The sequence below is a fragment of the Pyrgilauda ruficollis genome, unplaced genomic scaffold, assembly GCF_017590135.1.
Source record: "Pyrgilauda ruficollis isolate IOZ18807 unplaced genomic scaffold, ASM1759013v1 scaffold110, whole genome shotgun sequence".
NCBI classification, from domain to species: Eukaryota; Metazoa; Chordata; class Aves; order Passeriformes; family Passeridae; genus Pyrgilauda; species Pyrgilauda ruficollis.
The window spans coordinates 1,277,789-1,294,852 of NW_024509211.1; the positions used below are offsets into that span (position 1 = coordinate 1,277,789).

The 17,064-nt window shown below is 46.0% G+C and overlaps 1 protein-coding gene across 1 annotated transcript in view; it reads right to left on the reverse strand.

Moving 5' to 3' along the window:
* ARMH4 (armadillo like helical domain containing 4) overlaps positions 1–17,064 on the reverse strand; it is a 49,039-nt gene that overhangs the window by 21,442 nt on the left and 10,533 nt on the right. Inside the window, exon 4 of the mRNA XM_041476852.1 lies at positions 13,122–13,376. Within this exon, the coding sequence (XP_041332786.1) occupies positions 13,122–13,376 (255 nt within the window). The remainder of the gene's footprint in view (positions 1–13,121; positions 13,377–17,064) is intronic.

Consider the following 17,064-nt stretch of genomic DNA (forward strand, 5'->3'; position numbering starts at 1 on the left):
CTGGAACTTGACTGTCCCTTGGATTTTCTCCAGGATTTCAGAAATGGTATCAAGGCTTTCCTACTCACCCAGGCATAAATAAGCCCTATTTTCCCCATGTACTTACCCTGAGCATTAACACCCATCCATCCCAAGCTCAGAGGGACTGAGGGAACATCTTAGGTGGGGAACATCTCTGCATCCCTGCTCAGGGCTGGGGACAGGGCAGGATGGGTCCAGCACTCATCACCTGGGAGCCCTGTAGTGAAATCTGCTTTTAGAACCATGGAACTATAGAATTGTTTAGGTTGGAAAAGCCATTTAAGATCATCAAGTTCAACCAGCACTGCCAAGGCCACCCCTAACCCATGTCCCCAAGTGCCACATCCACATCTTTTAAATCCCTCCAGGGATGGGGACATCACCCTTTCCCTGGGCAGCTGTGCCTGTGCTGGACAATACCATGGTTAATGAATATTTTCATAATATCCAATCTAACTTCTGAGCAGTAGAGAGCAGAGGAGGGAAACACCTGAGCTGCCAGGCCATCAGAGGGGACTCCAGCATCCCCAGGAGCAATCCAGGTGGCTGCAGACCTCTCCTGGCTCATCCCAGGGAGATGAGGACAGGGGAACTCTCCTGCCCACCCACACTGTGTAATATATCCAGGGGAACTGCTGACAGGAGTTTGAAGAACATTCAGATTATATTTTTAAAAAATGGAAAATCCCACTGTTCTTTAAACCATCATATTCATCTTCAGAGCCCACACAGAAGTGACTAACCACAGCTTAATAATTAATCACTGCTGCTGTTAATTAGTGGCACTGAATGTGCTTTTCCTCCTGCAGGTGACTCCAGTTTGGGGCTGCCTGCTCTGGTTTGGAGGGATGGTGCTGCAGCCATCTCACAGAACCAGCAGGGTTGGGAAAGAGCTCCAAGACCATCAAGTCCCACTGTCTGTGCCAAGCCATGTCCATGCACTGCCACAGGAGCTCCCACCTGCAGCCACAGCTCCAGGGACATCCCTGGGGCCAGAATCCCCTGCAGTGCCTTGGGAAGGACTCCTGGAGCTGCATCCCAAGGCTTGCACTGTCCCAAAGGCATTTCTGTCTGCTTGGTGCTGCCAGGGGTAATCTGGTAGGGTTTGAGACATCCAGCCTGGCCCAAACAACCACTGTGGCTCTTGCTCTGAGCCTGCCAGGAGGCAAAGGCTGAAATCAGACACAAGGAGCCACTGATGGTCCCAGAGAAGGTCACAGATCCCTCTGCAGCTCCAAGGCTGTGGGATCAGAGCATTCACCAGAGCAATGCTGAGTTTTGTCAGCTGATTCTGACTTTGTCTGCTCCATTAAGACCTTAGCAAAACATGCCCCTGGCTGCCTCTGTCTACCAAAAGTTAAATTAACGCCCTGCCTCTCCTGCTCCAGACTGCAATGAAAGAATCACAGGATTGTTTAGGCTGGAAAAGTCCATCCAACTGTACTGGAGCAGGGTGGACTCACCACAGAGTCACTGCAAACTGTGACTGGAGAGGTGAAACAGCACACACAGCACACAGGAACATGGCTATGGGAGAGCAGATAAAACCAGAAAGCACTGCTTCCCTCAGGTCTAACATGATACTTGACCCTCTACCCAACACTCTCTAAAACCAAAAAATCAAAAGAGACTGTATTTAACCAGAAAATTAAATTGTATTTAACAGAAAATTACAAAACCCACAAGGAAGTTATTTTCCTGACAGAATATTTATACTGAACCCTATATTATAATTTTCCTGAATTTTCTTATGGGTAGTTGTAAGGAAAGCCAGGATTGAGCAGGGCAAAGTAACTCCCTCACTCCCAGGAAGAAACAGCTTCTGGTGGGACTGGAAGGGCAGACACTGAGAGCTCTCCTCACTCCTGAACCAGAGCACACACCAAAGCCATTGAGGGGTCTTGGAAATCCTCTGCTGGTGTCAGACTTGTCCCAAAGTGTGCAGAAGGAAATGCTGCAAGAACTGGCACACACACAAAGGCAGGAGGGTCACCAGGATGCCACATGTGCCAGGGGTGGCTTCCTGGGCTGTGCTCCTGGCAGGGACCCTGGAGCAGCCTCTGGATCACCTTGGCATCACTCACACTGATAAAGCCTCAGCACAGATGGTGCTGCTGATATATTAAAATAAATGACAGGCTATCAGTTTCAGCCTGGCTGAAACTCTTTATTACAGCCCAGGCTCGGATGGGGCTGTGATTAGAATTACTCAAAAACAAGGTGGGGGGGGAAATAAAAAAGAAAAAAGAAAGCAAAAGCCTCCAGTAATTCTCACCATATCGACCCCTGTCTGTGATTCATGTTGATGCTTAGCATCTTTGCAAGGCAACAACTGCTGGAGGTTTGAGGTAATTATTTTATTGTCAGACAAAAATGTGAGCAATTTGCTTGTTTCCAATATATGTCCCTAACTCACTCTTCAGGTAGAGCAGAACTTCTACACATATATATATATTATATAATATATATTATATAATATTTTATATATTTATATATCTTTTATATATTTATATATAAAATAGATATAATTTTTATATATTAATATATACATAGGTATATGTGTGTGTGTGTGTGTGTATATTTAGAGTTATTTCCAGGAAATAACTTGGATCTCCTTTGATTCTTAAGGGGTCTTAATCAGAGTGAACACCAGAGGGGAGACAGGTTTAGCATCAGTCATTTGTGGTTTGCACTGTCCAAGCAGAAAGTGCATCTACATTCTCAACAGGAAGGAACATTGTAAAATTACCCTCTCAATAAATTACTCTCTCTCTCCCTGCTACTTGTTGCAAAAAGCTCTTTTCCTCCATTTTTCTCTCACCAGCTGTGCCATGGGGCCAACATTTTAACCCCAAAGATCAGCCTCTGACGTAAATCCCCAGAAGGACAGAGGCAATTCAAGGCTGATGAACCTTCACATTCCCCTCTCTCTGTTTTCTGCATGACATAAAAACAGATTTTTGCACTGCAGTATAGATCACTATTAGAAAACAAATGTGATTTCTCCAATGTAAGGACAAGCCTCTTTTTACACAGCAAAGGCCACCCAGACAGGCACACAAAGGAAAAATGAGTAACTCTCACCCAGGGAAGGCACAGCCCTGCCTGTGTTCTTCAATCAAGCTAAGTGACTGCTGAAATCTAAAGAGAGAGAGGGGCTCAAAACCAGCTCCTCTGCCTAAATGGAGCCAAGTTTTCTGACATGTAGAGACTGAAGGGTAGCAGAAGAGCACTGAGAAGTGACACGTGTGAGGATGGGAAAGGACAGGATTACTGCACCTTGTATTTGCGGGGGGCCCAAATGAAGTAAGGAATGAATAATCTGACTCTATGTTCCCAGAAGGCTAATTTATTATTTTATGATCTATATTATATTAAGGAATACTAATCTAAACTATACTAAAGAATACAGAAAGGACACAGACAGAAGTCTAAAAGATATTAATGAAAACCTCCTGACTCTCTCCAGAGCCTCGACAGCTTGGCCCTGATTGACCATTGAGTCAAAACAATTCACATGAAACCAATGAAACAATAACCTGTGGGTAAATAATGTACAAACACATTCCAAAGCAGCAAAACACAGGAGAAGCAAATGAGATAATATTGTTTTCCTTTTTCTCTGAGGCTTCTCAGCTTCCCAGGAGAGAAATCCTGGAGAAGGGATTTTTCCAGAAAATATGACTGCCACAAGTGCAGACTAAAGAGAGAGCAAAGACACCATGATTTTACATTCCAGTGGGGCTGACAGGCATTCCAAGGCAGCTGACAGCCCAGAAGGATTCCTGCCTCCCCGTGCTGTGCAGGAACCCAGATGGTGCTTGGGCAGCAGATGCAGCCCAGCCTTTGGAGCACAGAGCTCTGCTGGCTAATGGACCTTATCCCTGATTCCAGGCACAAAAATATCCCCCAAGATAAATTACCTGGAGCAGCAAATGCAAAGTCATGCTCCAAGGCACTAACTTTGACACATCCTAACTTGAAAGCATGTGTCAAACTGATGGATAGAGGCAGACAGCTGGGGAAGGTCAGAAACGCTCAGACATGTGCCTGAGTTTTCCAACTTTGCTTTCTTGGACAAGAGCAACTGGAGGTGCAGCAAAAAGCCTTTTAGGAGTCTTCCTGTGCTGGGGAATTCCAGAAGCCTGGTGCTGCTACAGCTGCCCTTCTGTGCTATCCAGCAAGCCAAGGAGGGAGAATTTCATAGAATCATTAACGCCGGAAAAGATGACAAAGATCACCAAATCCAACCACCAACCCAGCACCAACCACCATTTCCACCACTAAACCATATCCACGAGTTTTTTGAACACTTCCATGAGTTTTTTGAACACAATAGTTTCTCTGGGCAGCCTGTTCCAAAGCTTAACAACTTTTGGTGACCCTTTTTTTTAACCCTTAGTAAAGCTTCCCTAACACTGTACACAGTTATCATCCGAGACTCCCCTACCTGAGCTGTGCAGGGGAGTCTTCTGTTGAGTTTTTGGGGTTTTTTGTTAGGGTTGGGATTAAATGTGTGAGATGGTATTTCTTGTTTGGATTTAGATGTTTATTAGTTCTTATCTATATCACAGTTTCACAAACTGTGAGTCCTACAGCACTTCCCTCTGACAAACTAAAAATGGAGCTGTATCTTTCTCTTTAAAAGGATTTTTAAGGATAAACTTAAATAAGAAAAGACACTTAAATTATTTTTACTTTTAACTCAATAACTAATTACTTGTGGCTCACAATGGGGACTTTTTAATCCAATTACACAAAAGCAGCCAAACCCATGGAGAAGAAGTGAAGAAGAAGGACCAGCATCTGCCCTAAAACCTCCATCTTGTTTATATATATTACTATATTTTAAAACCTTAAACTCTGCGTTTTCCACCCTGTGATATGACACACTTCTATTCAAACTCCACATCCACAATCCCTGTTCTACATTCCATTTTGGAAGTCTTCTCCACAGCCTCAGGTCAATGCAGTGCTCTCTTGGAGGTCAGTGCCTGCCAGCACAGAGTCTGAAATTCTCAATAACCTGGGTTCCAACAGTGTTACACAGATGTTTCCACCAGAGCAGCTGCTGAACCCTCCTTGCAGGTATTTCAGGGAATTTGTGTCTAGCAGGGTAGTGGGGATTAGGGCAGGCAGGACTGGCAGCAGCCCTCAGACTTGGATTCATCCATCAGAAACTTTCCCCAGTCACTGGGACCTCTCACACCAACCACAGTGACCAAAATTCCCTCTCTCCTCCCACAGCCTGGCAGATGATTTCTCCATGCCTTCATGCCAACTCTCTCTGAGGGGATTTTTGAAGGAATTTTGAATGATTTAGAGACGGGACCTCTGAGTTTTTCAGATGATGTGATTTATTTTTGTTATCTTCCACAAAGGCATGAAGGGTGAGCTTGGCTCACATCTTCACTGCATGGTTTAGAAGGTCACAAGATTTTTAGTTACAAGACTTTTTAAGGCTTTTTTATTCCCCAATGAAACACTCCCCACAAGGATATTTATGTTTTTGATCCAATCCTTAAGTATTTTGACTTATGGACTCATGCTACAGTGTAAGCTTTCTTAGCCAATCCTGTTATGACACACAAACCTACAGAGCTGTATTCTAAACTTCTTGTTTACCTTTGGAACTACTTTTATTTTTTCCTACATCTTAAACTCTAAACTTTCTTCCACTTAACATGTCTCTGCTTTAAGCTATAAATCCACATTCTCACTTCTAGCCCTAAGTTTGGAAGCCTCTTCCAAGGTCTCAAATCAAATTCTGTGTTTAAGCTTTGGCTTACAGGCCCAAAGTTCTGAGAGTTCCCTGCATTTCAGATTCCAATTCACTTCAAACTGAAGGAAAAGAAGCAGAAATGCTGTGGATGGGCAGGATCTCTTCACTCCTCTCTGCTATAGCCAGTAACTTCAGTTTAATACACTGTCTGATGGGGTTCCATCTCCTCTGTGGGCAGGAAGAGCCAAAAATGAGAAAATGCCTCTAAATCTTCCCCCAGCCCCTGGAGGCAGCACTTAAAGGCTGGTAACAAATGGGCTCAGTCTCCCTCTGACATGGGTTTTACTGGATGCATAAACATTGTGGAAGGGCTGGTGTTTCAAAGTAATATATCCAAGGATGTTTCAGTGCTGCTGTTTCCTGATACACTCCAACAAAAACGTCAGGGTAAAATATCAGCCTGATTATTGTGAGCCACAGCTTTGTGTCACCTGTTTCTGATAGCTGAGCTGGGAATCACCAAGACACCCTCCAATCTTCTGATTTACTCTTAGGATCACAGCACTGTTTAGTTTGAAAAGCCCCTCAAAGACCAAGACCAACCATTTCCTGAGCAGTGCCAAGCCACCACTAACCCAAGTCCCCAAGTGCCACATCCACACAGCTTTTAGATCCCTCCAGGGATGGAGACTCAACCACTTCCCTCATCTCTATCCCTTCCCTTTGCCTTGATTTCTGCCTTGAGGACAAGAGCTGAGGTGTTTCCAAGAGGAAGGACGTGGCTCCAGCTCATCAGGGGTTCATGCTCCATGGTTGGAATCTCCTCATCCCAGCTCACAGAGCAGACACACTGCTCCTGTCTTCCCTTTGAAGACACTGGCCTCATTCCCAAGGGCACAGCAGTCTTGTGCTGGATGGAAAAAGGGAAGAGCACCAAAGGGTGGAAGGTCAGGACCACAGGGCTCAGAACTGTCCAAGTTTTGTGTCTCCTGGAAGGTCCCACTGACCAAGATCCCAGCACAGGGCCGTGCAGGTTCAAGAAATAAGGAATATTAGAGAGACACACTCAACAAACCACCTTGGAATTAGATCTGACGAGGAGCAAAAGCCATCTCAGATGTGAATTGTCCCCTCCTGGGAGCTGCTCTGTTCTTGTAGCAGTGAATGTCACCCTGAGCTGGCTCAGAGGATCATCACTGCTCACAGACAGCATGCAGAATTCCCTTGGACAAGGCAAACCTGATTAACTATGAGTCTGCTCCAGGATTAAGATGCAACCATGAACAATCTCTTAAGCAAAAAAGAAGGAATTCCAAAGGGAATGCACATCCCTCACGAGGGACAGAAACATGAGTTAGGCACAGATTGATGGTGGGAGCTTCATTGCTGCTTGGGAGAGGGAAGGGGAGCTAGCAAGGAACATATGGAACTGTACAAATTACTTGGAGCACCCAGAAAGACAGGAAGAATAATCATCTCTGTTCCTGAGACTGCTCATTTCTGTCTGCAGCCATCTGGAACCCAGACCCTGCATGGCCACAGAACTCCCCTAAATACCTGTGATGGGGCAAGGCCACCGAGGGCAGGACTGCTGCAGGCAGCTGCACTTGGAACATGTGGGGAAGGAAAATTTGCTGGTTACACTCCTGATCCTGGCTCCTGCCAGCCTCTCCCACCTGGGATCCCTATGGACTGTCAGGATGGTGACTCTGAGGGTCCATTCCAGGGGGAAATGCAGGTGTGCACAACCTCCCTCCAGAAGGGAAAGGCAAAGCACTAATTTAATTCCCCTCCTTCAAACCCCCACTCTGCAAAGGCTCACTCGTGGGGTCACCGGGCCTCTCTGTGGTTTTCTCACCACCTTTAAAACACAGATGAGCCTTCCCAGGGTGATTAAGGAGATAAATGCATTAAAGATTAAAAGCACTCCGATGTTCCAATGCCACGAGCTGTAAGAGTACTTAAAATAGATCCATTTGGGGCAGCAATTAAAGAACATATTACTAATTTCTGAGTCTCAGCTCCTGCCTTCCTAATGCTGGTTATTTTTGCCCATAAAAGCATTAATCCTATCTTCCTGTAAAAAATGACATTTCAAACATTCATCATCTTCCACTAGTGTCCTTCTGCTCCTCTGCCTCACCATCATTAACCAGAGGCATCTGTTATATGGTTTATGCAGTGTCATTTGTGACCACAGATCTGCAATAAAACGAGAGCTATTTTCTCTGTAAGTAGCTGTCAGAGCTGCAAATATTTTTTATCCATTATATATATTTTTTTAAAAAATCGCATTCCAGAAGTGTGTTTATTATGCAAGTGCCTTGTCATTACCTGAGAGAGTTATACAACCTTCCATTATAATAAGAACTAATGTCCTACCCACAGAAGCACAGGAAACACAGACATGGTTTCTATTTTGGAAACTACATGTTGAGAATTATATTGTCACACTTCATAACTTCTTCCTAAATTGCTGTTTGTTTGATTGGTTTTTTTGTTTAATCTCTAAATCCTATCCACAGGGATGGTCCAAACTCCCCTGTGTACAATTCCTCCATGGGCAGATGGAAATCAAAAACAAATGCTGTGGAACCAGGCAACTTCTCACAAGCTCCAACCCTGTAGTGTGGCTTTGCCATGAACAGGTGGATGCAAAGAACACCACAATGGGTCAGCTAAAGAGAGGCAAATCTGGACAAAAATGGATTTAGGTTAAAACAGAGAATAAAAAATAGCACCTAGCATACACACAAGCTACCACAGAGAGTAAATTCAGATGTAATATGGAACTGCAGATGAAGAAAAGGGTGCAATGCCAAGTTAGCAAACATAGAAAAATTACATCAAGTGGACCCTAAATGGAGAAAGGAACACCAAATCCATACATCTTAAATGCACAAAGCAAACGGCTGCATGCCCCAATGGGGTAAAATTAAAGGCTTGGGAAATTGCCCTTTATCTCCTGCTGTTACCTGCTGTGGAGAGCAGGAGTTATTCACCTTGGGATGTGGAGGACAGGCAAGCACTAAGGCACCAGAAATGGCTTGGAAGTCTGAGGCCATTTTCCTCTTGGCTCATTCTTGTTAAATTAAGAAATCTCACAGAAATGAGAGAATAAACACTCTTGAGAACTGGGAGAAGAAGGCACCACCAACAGAAGCAGAGGGGTTTGATCTCCTTGGAGTTGCACAGCAAAGTCTACCTGCTCTAAGATGCATGAGGACCATAAACTATACTAAACTAAAGAACCATAAACTGTCCACCAGGTTTGAACCCACCTCAACCAACTGCAGCTCTCCTGGTAATGCATCACAAAAGAGGGAACAGGGGAAGATCAGGTATTTCTATTTATTCCCTGAAAATTCAAGTTATCCACCTGGTCTTTGTGCTCCTCTGGCACTCTCCAGGTGTTCAGTGTTTGCCTACCACACACCACCTACACACAAATCAAGAAACAAGTACAGAGACACCAAAGCCACCTCTGTCACAGAGACTGCAGACAGGTCCAAAAGTGCTGCTCTGTCCTTCACTGGCAACCTGTGGAAGCAAAGCACTTGAAGAGGACACCAAACCAGATCCCAAATCATATTCAGACCTTGCTTCCCCAGAGCTGCAGGGCACCAGGATGGCTTTTGGAGGGTCAAATTCTATTTTATAAATGCACAGATTTTCTCATTTTCTGCTTTACTCTTTGTCTATATATTGCTGGTTAGAGCCAGTTGATGGGCTGTAAAACTGTCAGCCTCGTTACTGGCACTAATAAATGGCTTTTGCTCAGTTGGAGTTAATGTGGGACCATCTGACTGCCCAGAACTGACATTTTTAATGATTCTGTTCCTCCAGTGCCTTCTCATTGACCACTACAAAAATCCAAACTGTCTCTTGCTCTGCCAAGTTGTTTTGTGGATCAAGTTCCTTGTTCTCCAAGGATCTGCAGTTGTGTCAGCCATCAGAGCAAGCAGACTCAATAATAACTGGCCTGAGAACAGCTATTCCAACACTTCTGGGCTCTTCTGCACCACAGATTTTAGCATTAAATGTCAAATTTCTGAAGGCTAGAGGACAGAAGCATCCCCAGGAGGAAGACACGTGTGCAAAGTGTTTTAAAAATGGAAAATGCCAACTGCAAAAGTTTGGTGCTTGGATGTTGTCCCCTCACCCTGTTCTCTGTTGGGTGCTGTCACCTTCCTTCAGGTCTCCCTTTCCAATGCTGTATCCCAGGTGAAATAGAACAACTTCCCCTTCCAAACCCTGCTTAATTTACACAATAAGGGAAATTCTTCACATCTCAGTGCTATTTAGGGAAGGAAGAGACACAGAGCTCTTCTGGGGATGTCCAGCAGTTACAAAGCAGTCCCCACATTAAAAGAACTAGATCTTAATCACCTGGAGAAAAGGGGTTTCAAAGAAAAAATAGCCCAGCCAGCAGATCTAAAGCTTAACAAGTCTTTTACCGTGACTCTGGTCTCTCCAGGTGCTCCAGCAGAGCAATGGGAGCAGCTCCTCCAGCTTCCTGCCAGGTTTGGGGGGATTTCTGCTGTTCTTAACAACCCACTTCTTGCTGACACAAGCTGTGTGCTTTTTCCCACCTTTCCTGTTCTCCCAAGCCCACTCCACCAAGAAGCACACAGCCAGGACCAGCATGGACACAGAGGTAGCCTGATGTGTGCCATGAGTCCAGAGCTGGAAGCAGGGCAGAAATTCTCACCTGGCACAAAGTGGAGAGGGCAAGGGCTACACTCCTGCAGAAGCATCTCCCACTCCTCACTCACTCCCAGGAAATCAGCTCTCACCCCTGGGTTCATCTCCTTCCATGGCCTTAGGTTATCAGTGTGAGCTCATGCAAGCCCTTGGTTTCCACAGAATCATGCAATGGCTTGGGTTGGAGGGGATCTTGAAGATCATTTAGCTCCAATTTCCTCATCTAGTTTTCCATTTCCTTCGTGCCTCTAAACATAAATAATTTCCCTTTCTCTTAGGAGTACTGTTGAGCAGCAGCACACTGCAGATGGGGAAGGAGCAGTGTCACAGAGCCACTGAGGTCATCCAGACAGGAAAGGAATAAATGGCTCTTTCCATAAGTGTCTGCCTGCTGGAGTCAGAAATCTCCTCATCTAGTTTTCCATTTCCTTCATGCCTCTAAAACATAAATAATTTCCCTTTCTCTTAGGAGTACTGTTGAGCAGCAGCACACTGCAGATGGGGAAGGAGCAGTGTCACAGAGCCACTGAGGTCATCCAGACAGGAAAGGAATAAATGGCTCTTTCCATAAGTGTCTGCCTGCTGGAGTCAGAGGGGTGACTCACAAGCACAGAGGCTGATCCCATTGCACCCCCTCTTTTTTTGCCAGCACAGCACTGCACAAAAGTCCCACCTAATTCCTAAAAATGAACTCAGCTCAGCCACAGCCTCATCCTCTCTCTCATGGGTGTTTGCACTGGCTGCAGCAGCCTAAAAACAAAAAGCAATCCCAACTATTGGATCTAGTGACTTCCAGAGAACACCAAAATCCTCATCTGCCCAGTCCTCCAGGTGCTCAGAGCCATCACTCTGATGCTGACCCAGCTCACACTTCACAGGGGCTCCTCCAATGTGCATGGAAGTCAATAAAACATAAGGTGGGGAGAAGAATCCTGCCTTTTACCATCTAGTCTGCTTATGCCTTGTCTGAAACTTCTGCAAAGATGCCCTTTCAGGGGACTGAGGAACAGCACCAGCCCCTGGTCACTGCTTTCTCACCTGCCTGCTGTACCAGACATGCAACTCCTGCCCTGAGCCTCTTCCTCCAGCAGCTGGAAATGCAGCAGAGACTCCAGTCCAGACCTGCACAAACCATGAGCTGTGTCTGACACAGAACCTCCTCTGTAACCCCAAAGGTCATGGCAAACACTGTCACACACAACAGCACCACACCTCTTTCACCCAGCTTGCCAAAGACAACCAGAAACCCTTAAGGACTCAAAATTATTCCTCTCACACAACTCCTGGGGGGACAGCAGGACATGTGAGACAGCCCTGACACTGCCACCACCCAGCAGAGTGCTTTTCAAGCAGGATTTAGTGTGACAGGGAGGGATCAGTCCTGCTGTAAACTCAATCTCTCCTTCAAAGGCCAACCCTCCCACAGAGGTCTGGAAATGAAGCCTCCCACACAGTTCTTGAAAGACAATCTTTGATTCAATTAAGGAAGCCAACATCACTAAAGCAGGCTGGAAACTGCATCACAGAGGAGAACCTCTAGGTTAAATCAGAATTATGCTTTCAGGGGAAGTGATAGAAATCACATAGGTATATGTGATGGACAACATATAAAAAGACTTTGAGGTTTCTTTATTTGATGGGCTTCTCAGAACAGCTAACTCTAACAGTCACACATAAAGACCTTCTGTCTAGATGTGTTTCAGCTCCCACAAATTCACTGCAATGTTCCCACTGCGTTTGACAGGGCTTGGCTTGGGAATTGAGTGTGCTGGGAAATAATTCCAGAGCCTTTGCCAAGCTGGACAAGTTCCTTTCTCAGACCTCCCTTGTCCCACACCAGCTCTGACCTGCATCACAAGGACTTCACACATACAAACACTGACTCCTAGGTGGAGGAAGTCAGTCCAGACATTGAACACAGGGCCTGTATGTACAGCAGGAATAAATTGTATAAAGCTTTATAGAGGCTTTGCAGGTTTGTCTTCACCCTGCCAGCACAGCTTCCCAAGACTGGACCATGCACCTCTTAAAATGTCAGAAAAGTGGAACTCAGACAAATGCTGCTGAAGTAGCAAACAGGCTGAAGAGGAAATACCCAACTCCTTTGTCCCCACAGGACAAATATCCCTGCACCAACCCATCTTGGGCAAAGGAAACTGAGATTTGCCCAGGAATACCACCTGAGAAGCTGGTTTGTTTTTTTGGTTTTTTTTTGTCCAGCCTTGGAGCAAGACAACACTAAGCTCTGGGAATGAACGAGCAGGATCGGAATATCCGTATTTTCCCCAAAATGACAAATCAGGTCACGCTGTCTGGGACACACCCCAGTTTCACCAGCTGTCACTGGTGAGCTGGGATTCCTCACCTGAGAAGCTGGTTTGGTTTGTTTTTTTTTTTTGTTTTGTCCAGTCTTGGAGCAAGACAACACTAAGCTCTGGGAATGAACGAGCAGGATCGGAATATCCGTATTTTCCCCAAAATGACAAATCAGGTCACGCTGTCTGGGACACACCCCAGTTTCACCAGCTGTCACTGGTGAGCTGGGATTCCTCAAGAATGACCCTGCTCTGTGTTTAGCTTGAGAGCCAACCCGTGGCTGGCAGGAGGGACTGCCTCGTGCAGAGTGAAGAGCAGGAGAGGTGAAGGGTGAAGGAAGAAGGGGCTTTTCTCTTACCCAGACCCTGGTTCTGCTGCTCCCACTCAATGGTGTCAGGAACCTGGTAGGACACCCCAGCCAGCTGGGCCACAGGGTTCTCCAGCCCAGCCAGGGGCTCCTGGGAGGTCTCTCCTGGAAGTGTGAAGCCCGGCAGATCCGTGTCACCCTCCATGCTTTCATCCATCAGGTCCATGTCTTTGTCCTCCTCATCTTCCTCTTCCTCCTCTTCTTCTTCCTCCTCCTCCTCTTCATCCTCTTCCTCTTCCTCACCCTCTGGTCAGGGAGACAGAAAAGAAATGTCAGGGAATATCTCAGCAGGCAGAAGGTTGACAGATCTCTCTAGGTGAGCACCAGGCTGAGCTCCTCCAGAGGCAGAGCAGCTGCAGGAACTTGTGCCTGCTCTCTGGCAGGAAAAACACCCACAGGGCTTCATCTGGAGGAGCTCATCACCACTGGAACTTGCTGGGGAACAAGGAGATGTCAAACTCTCAAATTAGTGGGAAATACAGTAATTTTTTGCTTCCCAGCAGCAGGGTGCAAAAAAGGATGTGCATGTGTACCAACACCTGGGCACCTGCAGCTACAGAGCTCCCTGCTCAACCCACCACAGCTCAAGGGAGAGCTCTTCCCCTGATCTCCAGTCTTGGAGGCAGCAATGGGCTGGTTCAATCCTTAACTCTGATGGAGTCTTTCCCAGCTCTGGAAAGGGCACTGCTTTCAAGACCAGGTTGCTCCAGGCCCCATCCCACCTGGCCTTGGAAAGTGCTGGAAAGAAAGCAGCATAGCCAACAGTTCACAGGAGAGCTGAAAAATGTGACCCTGAGGAAATTCCTGTGAATTCAGTGCAAGGTCTCCCTGCCCATGGAAGGGGGGATTGAAACAAGATGATCTTTAAGGTCCCTTTCAACCAAAACCATTCTGTCATTCCATGAATTCTCTGCTACAGCAGATACCCATTTATTCCAAAACTGTCTGTACTGTTAACATATGGAAAAATAAATATTTAAGCCATATTTCATCACTGGAATCTAAAATGGCAACACAGGAACCACTGTACTGGATCAGACCAAAGGGGTTTTTTCTATCTTTTCCTATTTCCAACCACAACTGGCTGCAGATGCTGAAGGAAGTCCAGAGCAGGGCAAATACAGAGCCAGTCTTCCCACAGTTTTTCTTTTCCCAAGTTTTAGTTACCAAAGTCTCAGGGACACCCTATCCAGAATTTGCATTGGAGCTATTAAATAGCTACTGATGGAGCCACCCACCAGGGAAAGATAATATCTGGAACAATAGCATGCTTTGAATTTCTCACTGTTCCTTTTTCAAGGCTGAGAGTTGAAATATAGTATTTATGCACTTTTAGCTAATTTACACGAACTCTGCCCAGCCCTGCAGAAAAATTCCCTCCTGGTGCAGTCAGCCTGGGAGAGCCCATCACCTGCATCCAGGCATTAAAAACTAACACTCCAGCCAAACCATCCTTTGTTACCCAAATCCTTTATTCATTATATTTGTTACCTAAATATCACTTTAATTCTGCTGTAGTTGTACCTCATACAGGTTTGGTGGCAATCCAGCCCGGATTAAATGGCCTCCAAAGATTGGGATATCACATGAGAGATGGGAATATGAGAAATCAGTGCATCCACTGTGCTGTGCCATGGCATCTCCCTCCCCTGTAATTCAAGGATTTGCTTCCAACCACTGCATGTTTTCCTCAGCTCACCAGACAAGACAATCCCAGTGCTTCCTTTCAGTCCTGCTCCTGTATTCCATACAAATGAGCTGCTGCTGGGATTTAGCTGCATCACCCTGCTAGAGCCTGGCTTTTGGTACCTGGAAATATCATTCCTACCACACAGAGCATCTAATGGAGCTCCCAAGGATGTAGCTGGCCCCTGAAATCCCCACTGCATTTCACAGGCAGTTTCTGTATTATAATGTGCCTGGCATTTAGAATCAAGACAAGAATTTTCTCTGTCAAAATGCACGTTTTCATGCAAAACACACAGCTGTGAAGCTGAGAGTGGCACCTGGAGAGTGCTCACTGCAAAGACAAGTGAATGTAGGTCTTGTCCCTCTGCTGAGAGCAACACAGCTATCAACAATCCCAAAAGTTACCAGCAGACACTCTGAACAGCCAGAACCAGAGGAGAGGGACACGAACAGAGCTTTTCCCTACACTGGGTGGGAAAACCAGCCAAGAGAGAACAGGCATTGGATTTTTATCTCTGAAAAACTACTCTGGGACAAGGGTTTTAGAAGCTTCTTGTGATTTTCAGCAATCCAAGTGACACACACCTGCCAGGATGGAGGGCTGAAGGCACAGATAGCCATCTCCCTGTCTCCAAAACCTCACAGGCAGCCAAGCTGAACACCCAAATTGAAAGTGCTGAGACTGCTTATCAAATGTGATGATCACCCAGCTTCATCAATCACCAGGCAGGCACAGCAGAGAGCTGTGAATAATGAGATCCTTGTAGCACAGCCCCTGCAAGGGGGAAGGAAAAAGCTCTGAGCTTGTTCCCTTCTCCTCTCTGGCTCATTCCTGCATCCGAAATCAGCTTTTTAAGCCCCATCCCGAAATGCCAACAGCTTGCCTAGCTGCAAGGTGCAGTGCAGAGCACCACTTGGTGGTCACAAGGAGGAAACTGCACTTCCAAAAACACCCCCACAAACTTCCCAAGTGTGGGATTTCAGCAGAGGGGGCTCAGCAGGCAGCGTGGGCAGGCTGGGCACTCCCAGAAGATGGGAAATGGAAGTGAGCAGCACACAGCTGAAGCTCAAGCTGGAGGTCTGTGCTTCACACAAGAGCCTTCTAAAAAGTCATTTTTCCTCCTAAACTGACACATTTTGGCCTTCAAAAGGCCTCAGCAGCAGCTTGAAAGAAAACTGTTGGGGAAGAGTGAATGCAGCAAGGAGTGAAAGTGCAAAGCCCAGCAGATTGAGAAGTAATCCGGAGTTTCATGTGCATTTGCAGCTCAGTGTGAACTATTTCTGTGTGACAGGGAATGGTTTAGGATTGAAAAGCCCTCTGAGACTACTGAGCCAAACTGTTAATCCTGTACTAAGCCCCAAGTGCCACATCCTCACATCTTTGAAACCTCTCCAGGGATGGGGACTGGGCAGCCTGGCACAATGCCTGACCATCCTTTTATTAAAGAAATTTTCCCTAATATCCAACCTAAACCTCCCCTGGTGCAGCTTGAGGCTGTTTCTCCTTGTCCTATCATTTGTTACCTGGGGAAGCTGCAGGGGAGCCCCAAGGAAAGAAGTCTGAGATGAAATAACACATTTTAAGCAGTTTTTGGGGGTTTTCCAGTTTTATTAACAGAAAGAGCCACCAGTGTCCTTCATCATGAGACTCTGAATGGATCCATTAGTGACACAGGTGAGATCCAGAGGATTTGCTTTTTCAGAGGGGCAAAAGCACCTTGTGCTTGCTCCAAAAGTGAGGCTTTTCACCACCAAACTACACATCCACGATGATTTCTGTGGCTGAGGCAGGAGAACCGAGACCACCTCACACCTCCCTTGTGAGGCACTTCCCTGGCCCAGCAGGAACACACAACCTGTGGAATCTGAAGCAAACCAGCAGCAGCCAGCAGGTAAAAGCCTAAAAATCAATTTTTGGGGATGTGATGATTTGGAAGAAGCTGGAGTTGAAGCCACTGTGCTCATAACCTTGCTGAAGGCAATGGAGCTACAGCAGGTTTTCAGCTGAAGAAACCTTCACTGAAGAAGGATGTTTCTATATTTAGATGTTTTCCATTAATGTTTGCAAACACTTGGATTGCTCAGGAGAGCCAGGAAAGCATCATTCTGTCAGGCTGAACACACAGCAGAAAGATCTTGCTGTGCCCTGAGCAGTGAGAGGCTCTCAGTGGAAGGTGACAGATTCACTCAGAGGCACAAAGTGAATTCAAAGTGCAACCAAAAAAAAACCAAAAAAAAAACAAAA